A 9,271-nucleotide genomic window follows, 5' to 3' on the forward strand; every position below is an offset into this window, starting at 1 on the left:
CTTTAATGCTTAAGTCCACTCATTAAAGGGAAATCTGCCTGCTCTCTTGGATTTTTTGCCGTCATGAAGCTGCTTCTGTTTTTTTTTCCCCCTCTGGACTACATTTCATGCAAAAAATGAGATCAGTTGAACATTTCTCTGATTTTCTTTTTTATTTATTTTTCGGGGAGTGTATGCAGCTTCCATATTTGGCATGTGATGAAATTTTCTGGAAGCGTGAGCCTCGCCCACTCCACAATTCTGGACAGTCATGCACAAAGCGCTCAACCACACACTACGTGGGGACCGCACAGGAGTTGCCAACACTTAACACGTCAGAAAGAAAGGATCCCTCTGTCTCTGCAGAGATRGGCACCTAACGACCCTCAATCTGCTGCTATGATGAGCACAGGCCAAATATAATGAGTCACCAAACACACAGGCGCACACATAGATCCACTGCTTCATATAAATACGACAAGACAAAGCATTGAGCCTGGCAGAGAAGGTGCGAAGCRCAGGAGTCTGTCTCTCCTCACACTTCCACCTCGGGAGGCACGTTTGGGTTGCAGTGGGAGCAGGACGACCCACTGACATCAGGGGCAGCTATCTTCACTCCCCATCCTACACACTGGCAAAAMGGAAAGGAACTGATATAATGATGTTATTTCATGAGCTACAAGAAGCAGACACGCTGGCTTTCTCACTCGAGGATGGAGGTGACGAAGGTTTCTTTTATCATCTCTGTGGTTCATGAAGTGACAAAGCCATTTATTACTGTTTATTAKCTCTCAAACTAAGGTTTCCCATCAAAATTTCCAACTAATTTAGCAATCACCTGTGCTGGAATTGTTTCTCCACTAACAAACCTTAAAGCTAAACGCAGGTCTGAAAGCAGCTTGACAGATGCTCTGTGTGTGGGAGTCTGTCTTTATGGGGCTGCATTAGGAATAATTCACTTGACATGTTTTATTGTACATTATCTTTAATGAAGAATTATGGAGCAACAATTCTACTCAACAGTAATAAATTAACCTTGTTGGGTCCTCCGTACAAGATCTAATCTGTAATAATAATGTTCTGAACAGTAAAGCTCATTGCTATGATAGACTGAGATGGATATTAGATGTTCTATGAGTCAGGTTTCTTTTTTGAATCCAAATCAGGGCTGTAAACTAATGTTTTGTTTGTAGCTTACAAACTAACTGTTTATTTTGCATGATTGAATTAGAATTAAATCAATCAATGTGAAGTTGTTTTAATGATTTTTGGTCAATTAAAAACCTCTTTAAAAACTAATTATAAAATGTTGCTCGTAAATGTTTTATAAATTTGTTATATTAATATGGACTTGTTTTGATTGTTTGCACATAACGACCCTTCTGTTGTTTTTTGCCATGACTACACTGTATGTGCTAAATGATAAAGATTTCACTGTCAAACACAGTGACGCACTGTTAAGGAATAAAAATCTAAAATGACATGCACCCATCAAAGTGTCACAATGTTTGGTGAAAGGACTCAAATGTAAGGAATCAGGAAGCAACTCCCGTGCAGCAAAACGTGTGTCAAAAACAGGAGTATGTAAAATCACAAGAACTAGGTGGAGACAACATACAGACTGAGGAAAACCAGAAGTATGTACACAATCAGGGGTGAATATTTGTTGTGCTCAGGGCCGGGGCTAGACAATTTTGTGCCCTGGGCAAGATTTCAGGTGGTGCCCCTTGTGCAATTTCCTAATTCTCACTGCTAATTTACACACTGTATGTTCACATACCAAATTAAATAGTTTTATCTTTGATATTATTATTTTTTCTTTAGAAATCAGGTCATTCAATTAAAATAGTTAACTATATAAATAATTTGAAACAGAATACCAGATGTCTAACTCATACCTGTCAACATCTGCTGACAGCACTGAGGAACACATGTCCATGTTAAGGAGCAGCTGTGGAGTGAAGCAGTTCTAAGGGGGTCCAGGGGTATACTCCCCCTGAAAACGTTGTGAAAGTTCTACTCAGCTATGCATTTTCCAACCATTTGATGAGCACTTTTWTAAATTCTTGGGCCTAACAAAACTGTATATAAAAATCAGTATTTAATGAAGGCAGAACACAGAAAACCAGATTTTAAACTGAACTTTTTCTGAGATCGTAACAGAAACTTCCATTATCCTTTTTTTGTTTTCTGTTTGCACACTGAGGACGAGTAGTTAGTCTTGATTGCATCATATTAAACATCTATTGTGAAATACCCTCGGTACCATATAACACCTCACGTAGTAGCAAAACCGCTGAGGAACCCACAGAACAAACTACCTTCACAAACCTGAACAATAGTGATTATTCTACAGACTAAATCAACTATAATTCACCTAATGAACTGACTTTGAATTGAACAGTACTCTGATAAAAAGTTATAAAATGTTTTTTATCCCCAATTTGTAGCGCCCCCTTGATGGACAGTGCCCTCAGCATTTGCCTACAGTGCCTATGCCACAGGTCAACCCTGGATATGCTGGTTACTAATAGAACCGGATGGAAGATAAATTGTTCAAACAAGAGAAATTAAAGATATGTGAAGGTTTTTGCCACAAGACAAATAAATAAATAAATTTAATTAAAAAATGTAACTGAGTACAAAGACCCCCTGTCTAAGCGAAACAATGGACAGTCTGTAAATTTTACATTGAATCCGTTTGAACCATTTATGATGTTGGGTTTAATACTAAATTTGTTAGAACCTTTTCTAGTATTCCACAGCAGAAGCAAAGATGGTTTTCTTTTGTTGCATAAAAAAGCAAATGGAAACACGCTCCTATAGTTGTAACGGCAACAAGGTATTTCTTGCCATCTATTTACAGATTCTGTAAACTTTCATATCTTCCAGAAAGATGCTAAATGAAACAAAAGTCGGCTCAAGATTTTTAAAGAAATTCAACCTAAATAGCAAAAAAGTGTTTTACCTTAAAAACCGAATACAAAAAAATGTAGTTTTGCTGTTAAGACTGACAGACAGATGACATAGGAAAAGCACAATAAGCTATTTTTATTACCCCTAAAGATGTTTTTAAGGATTTTTTTTACTTTTACCTCGCTCCTTCAACTCTAAATCTTCTGGTACCTACCTGCTGCTATAAAGCACAGATCTAGACAGTCAGGCAAAACTAACCTCTGCACTCAAACTGTAAAAGCCAAACAGCAATAAACTAATAATCAGGGCTGCTGTAACATAGCAAAGGCCTAGTAGACTTCATATAGGAGGCCACAGCCTTTGGAGAAACACAGTACAAGGTCAACACAAAGGCAAACCACTCTGACCCGGTTCTAGACAGTAAGCAAGACCAGGAAGCCCTGCCAATGTCTCTGGGAAARTTGACTGGATTAGAAGACCTGTTCAGCATTTTATTGCTGTTTGATCTTTTGCAGAGTCAAAGAAGAGCTTTATAACACACTGATGGTTTGATGTATATGAGGGGCTAGGTCACACATTATTGCTAATTTCCAACCACTAAGACAAAAAAGAGGCAGAGTAATCACTAACAGCCATGAGTCTATTTTCTTTTCTCTTTCTTATAAAACWTCAGGAAAATTCCATTTTCAGAATCATAAAGTTTTTAAGAGAAATGACTCCTGTTGAAGTGTGATTTTTAATCAGAAGTTACATAAAAACATCAACTGATTTTTATACCGAGCACTGAGAGTTTATTGTTTTGAAAAAAAAGAAGAAAGCAATAAGTTTATTTTGCAGTCAAAATGTACAATGCTGTGGGGGAGTCGAGGAGGAAAGATTAAACACAATATGACTTTTACACAAAATACTAAAGTTAGAAAAATATTAATTCAATTGACCAAATAATAAAATAAAGAACAATTGTTCATAGTTTCTTATTTTTATTTAACTAAAGACATTAGCATATTAGTAATAGTTGGTGGTGTTGCATCACAGCAAGAAAATCTCAGTTTCCTCTCACGTAAATGTTCGAAAACTCTAAAGCGAGTGTGAGTGTCCATGCTTTTTTTCATTCATATGGCCCTGCCTTGACCCTGCAGTGGACTTGACCTGTTTGACGTGTAATCCCCCCCCCACACACACACACACACACAAACACACACACTTTCCACCTATCCGCACTCCTGAACAAAATAAGAATAAAGCGGAAACATAATGAACGGATGATGTACGCTCACAATCAAAAACATTCTAAGTGATTTTTATGCAGAATGATACATGTTCAACGAGTTACTCAAGCTTTTGAAACACCACCGTGGATATAAAATRAAAAGTACTGCTGTAATTACAGCCTGGAGAAAGCAACACATGCTTGGTGTTTACGCCCAGCTCCTTTGAGTAGAGAAGTCGATTAATGACGAGAAGCACGATAAAAATGATAAATGACAAAAAGCTGTTGTGCTGAAACGCCATCCTGATAATTGTAAGCAACCTGTTTTAATTGCCACCAGTCATTAATGACTTCTCAATACAAATGGGTTGTTTTGCASCCTATTTATTCATTGCAGTTCCGTTCAGAGTAGTGTGTTCATTGTAAACCCAGAATATGGGTTGAAGTGAAGCTGGGAAAATCTGTATTTACTATAGTAAATATAGGATGTCCATTCCTTTGTGTGGCTAAGTGACAGAACACTGATGCTTTCAATGATACTTAAAAAGCCCACTGTGGACCACCAAGTCAAACTGTTTACAGTGGGACATGCTTACACACCCCCACGTCCAGATACAGAAAAAATGAAGTACACAGAGTTGTCTTGTGAGATCAACTCTTGTGACATAATMTGGTTTCAGTCTTACACAAGCAGTTATTAAATCAGTGTCAGGCATGTGAMAGAGTGATAGTCAGGGTCTCCTATTAAAAACACTACACCCTCTAAAAGTAAAAAACCCAAACATATTAGTCTTTCAACTCTTAAATATGTAAATAATAAAATCCCAATCATTCCTCACTACTTTTGATGCCAAAGTTGGTTAGTTAAACTAAAATCAGATTATTAGAAAAATCACAAAACTAGCAATTTTGGACAAWTTTTACACATAACAAAATGCAATGCCGCACACAAAACTGCACGATCTGCTGTCTTGAGGTATGTATGGTAGGGACTCATAGCTAGTAGCACACCAAATATGATCTCAATATGTGTAAAATTGACTTCATTACAGCAATTTCTTTCCAGTGGTTGATTCACTGTGGCAGCCATCTTGAACAGGTTTGACTCCAAAGGGTGTTCAGTTATGGGCATAAATCCAATAATTATTTTCTGGAAGTTATGTTACACTCGTTTGCTTTCACAACCTCAACCCAAACTCTATAGCCAAAAGAAGGCTGACAAGAAATGTGACATTCATGCACGATTCGAACAGCTCTTTAAGAAGAATAACAGAACGACTCATTTTAAGCCTGGCTTCAGAAATCAATGACCCTACTCAGAAGCTCAGTCAGCTGGTTGAAGGTAAAAATTATATTTCATCTAACAGCCAAAGTGTGAGCATGTCTGCTATTTTTGAGCACCAAACAAACCTCACAGTGTGTGATGGAACATGTCCCTCATGCACGTCTTACCAGCAACACACAGAATTAGTTTAGTCTCTCACAGAAATGTCAGATCCCCACAAAGCCAGGTAGCATCAGATCCATGCTGGGCCCTTCTCAAGAGGAGGATCGTGAGGAAGGGTTTGGCTGACGCACATTGACCTATTCGAGACAAATCGTCGACGTGGGTCAAAGCTACGTCACGGCGTCGTGCTGAAACTGACATGATTCATCAATTTTTCCTGGCGCGGTATCGTCTTCGATGATTAATGCAAAGCAAATAAATCTTTGCATGCAGCGTTGCACTAATTAAACTGCTGCTGGATCCGCCTGATTTAAGTAGTTCTGGTTGTGGATTTTTTTTTGTTTGTTTATTTCATTTATTTTGTTAGCATTTTTATTTTTTATAGCACTGCTAAAGCAGGCCTTTTTGACTCATTTTATTCTGCAATATCTGTTGGGTCTGAAGCTCAAACGCCTGACAGTTCACTTCCAAAGGGCATATTTCTGCAGTCTTCAGACTACCAAACTTGAATTTCTATATTTCCATACCCTTCAAATTAGATTTGAGGTGTGCACTTGTGTAAAGTTTTAATACATCACACTCTTCGCAACATATTGCATTCATTCATCTTCAGTTCATTTGTGTATTCTGTTCATTTTAATCTGCAAGTTTAATAAAAACAACCCATAGAAAGAAACAATGTCAGGAAGATGCTCAGCTCAAAGATAATAATAAAGATAGAGGAGCTGAAATTGGGATTATCTGGGCCAATTAGGATGGTAACTATAAGACAACACTGAACATCCATTGATTTTCAACATTAACAGATGGTTAAATAAAATCGTAATCTAAACCAATGATGTCTTGCTCTGTTGGGCATAAAATTGCATTATATGTGAATGTATGAAACTGCCCTAATGTGGAGCTCATATTGTCTCCTAAAGAGACCACACTACTATGTTAAAACCACACCAGGATGAGCTTTGTTCTGAACAACCAACCGACAGAATCCGATTTCTTCTTTATCCGTTCAAACAACACACGAGGCAATTTACCAAACACTAAACTCATCCAAATACAACATCAACAAAGAACAGAAGCTCTGGACATTTTTTACAATCCATAATTGGAAGCAGATCCAAACTTGTGCAACTAGACCAAAGTGAACATCGTCCCTACTGGACCATAAACCCCTGTATATCCCAATGCTTTGTACTCGAGTGTTGAATGTAAGCAGTGTAAGTGTTCATTCAGAACTGTTAGAGGACATCTTTAGTCTTACCAGCTGTCAGAGCTCCAGCACGTAAAAGGATATGGGTTACAGACCATGCGAAGACACCAGTTGCGTGGCCTCGTCGTTTGCTTAAGGCAAAAGAAAGCCACTGGAGCCAGGGCGGGGTACGGCTGCTGCTCCTCATCCTCGGAGACGCAGTCCGGGTCACGAATCGGAGCCGTGATTCGAACTCCCAGCGTTGGTCCAGCTTCCGCTTCCGGTTCCTTCTCTTCATGAACTTCAGCGCTCCACTCAGCTCCTTCGCCGGGCCCGCTACAGCTCCTCTTTCTCTTCTGCACCACCACCACCTCCTCATCCGTCTCTTTTTCCTTCTTCTTCTCCTCACCCTGGCCTCCTCCCGGGTCAGCATCGTGACCTTGGGGCTCGCTTCTTATAGAAACCCTTACGTCGTCCTGCACCTCGCCCTGCTCCTGGCACTCGTCGTACTGAAAGCGCACTCTCCCCTCGCCATCAGTCATGATAGAGCATCAGGCAGAGCCACTCTGAGGGGAGGTCAGAAGAGAAGAGGTTGGGAGTGGGTGGCGAGGAGGGAAGTACGGCAGACATGCAGATGGATGGATGGTTTGAGCAAAACAACAGTGGAAGAGAAGCGTGAGAGAGATTAGGTTAGCTGAAAGAAATTATGTTTTGCAAACTGTTTTTGTTTTGAAAACATGCAAACTATGAATCAAATTGGGCTATGGCTTTTGGCAGTGGTACGTTTTACATCAACCAAATTTGCAAAACATCCTGCATTAAATTTCCCCATACAGTGAAGCCCCGATTTTCTCTAGGGTTACGTTCTTAGAGTACATACAAATCGTGGAAGGAAAAAAAAAAACACAAATATTAGATGATATTAGATGCAATCCAGAAAAGGCCTACGGCAGGTTATAGAGACATCTTAATGCAAGAAGAACCAAACAAAAACACACAAGAGTCAAAACGTTAGCAGCTAAACATTATGCAGGACTGTTCAGTAAACTGTCAGATGGTGGAAACAGAGCATGCATCATTTCTGATTTACATTAATGTTGATGTTACAAAATAAGTAAATTAAATTGCTCTCAATAATTTAGCTTGAAAACCAACAAAAAAACACGAGATTAAAAATAACCTGGCATACCATGTATTTCTGATCTCCGTGATATTATGTGGATTATCGCAAACTACTAGGTCCTATGAAAAAAAACTGTGAAAGACTGAGTCCTCAGTGTTGTGGGACGCCACTGTACAACAATGAGATGTAGACAAAATAAATGAAGACATCTGCCTTCTTTGGAGCTTTATGGATCTGATCTACTTTACAGTACAATCATTGAAAGTTCAACAGTGTCACAGAAATGTGGTCTTTACCTGACTGAACTGATATTTTGGTATTTTCATTTAATTTTACTCTATTGTATTTTAAGTTTTAGGATTTTTAGAAATGTATTAGCSTGGCCGTTGCCTTCCTACGCAATTCTGCTTGACTCAAACCTCCTTTCTATGCTCTGAGTAGGCTTTCTCCCATTGACGTGGATTTCTCTGGTAGAATTTCAACCAGGCCAATCAGTGAGCAGAAGGAGGAGTTGTGAACAATGACATTGATTTCCCGTGCTGTTTTAGTCTGCCTGTAGTTTAGCAATGGCAGTGGAGGAAGTGAAGTCACTCAGTCCGTGTTGACAAGGCTTTGAAATTTAATTAAAGTTGTCTTGTAAAGCCTGCAGCACTCATTTACAGCCATCTCGTTCAGCTCGGTACGTCTCTCTTCAGGGGATATTTGTTTACAGCGCATGCAATTTCCGGTTAGCTTCTTAGCTTAGCATCCTTCATGGTCGAGGTGGCGCACTACATATGTCACAGCCAAACGTTATTGATTGGGTCAAGTCAGATCCAATCAACTTCAAGAGTCCACGCCTCCAGCGGGCAATGGTTTCTCATTAGTCGAGGGTCCAGACCCTCTGTACAAAGCAAAGCATAGAACAAAGGGCTGTTTTTTTACCAGTTTTTACAAGCTTTTCTATGAAAGGCTCAAATGACAGTTGATGATGTCACGCACAAGCGTTTAAGATCTCTTAACATTTTAGATATTTTACGAACTCTTTTTAATCCTTCAGCTTTTTAGTAGCTACATATTACCAGCATGTCACTTTTGTCTTCTTCCATAATGTGTCTCTGTTTTAGAACTTATTTTTTTCTCTTAAATCCCCTCAGGGTCAGGGTTAAAGTGCACACCCTTCCATAGATTTAAAACTGGAAGTGATGCACCATTTACATATCTCCTAAAACACAGCAGGAAATAAAAAAGGGGGAGAAAAAAAGAACACGTGGCCATTAGAGTCTTCTGTCACTTTCAGTTAAAAGATTTTCAGGTCACGACTTATAGATTTTACATTGTGCTTGTTTGTTTAAGGCTTACATTTTAATCTGTTTCTGCCTGCCTCTATTGAAAGTGTCATCAGGGAGTGACAGACGTGTGTGTGTG

At 39.1% G+C, this 9,271-nt stretch overlaps 1 protein-coding gene across 1 annotated transcript in view; it reads right to left on the reverse strand.

The window, feature by feature from the left end:
* Nucleotides 1-9,271, reverse strand: part of cacna1ha (calcium channel, voltage-dependent, T type, alpha 1H subunit a) — a gene marked incomplete in the record, with an annotated part of 156,161 nt that overhangs the window by 144,912 nt on the left and 1,978 nt on the right. The window contains 1 exon segment of the mRNA XM_014006935.1: nucleotides 6,847-7,307. Coding sequence (XP_013862389.1) covers nucleotides 6,847-7,283 — 437 coding nt within the window.

Source organism: Austrofundulus limnaeus, unplaced genomic scaffold (assembly GCF_001266775.1).
Source record: "Austrofundulus limnaeus strain Quisiro unplaced genomic scaffold, Austrofundulus_limnaeus-1.0 Scaffold38, whole genome shotgun sequence".
Lineage (NCBI taxonomy): Eukaryota > Metazoa > Chordata > Actinopteri > Cyprinodontiformes > Rivulidae > Austrofundulus > Austrofundulus limnaeus.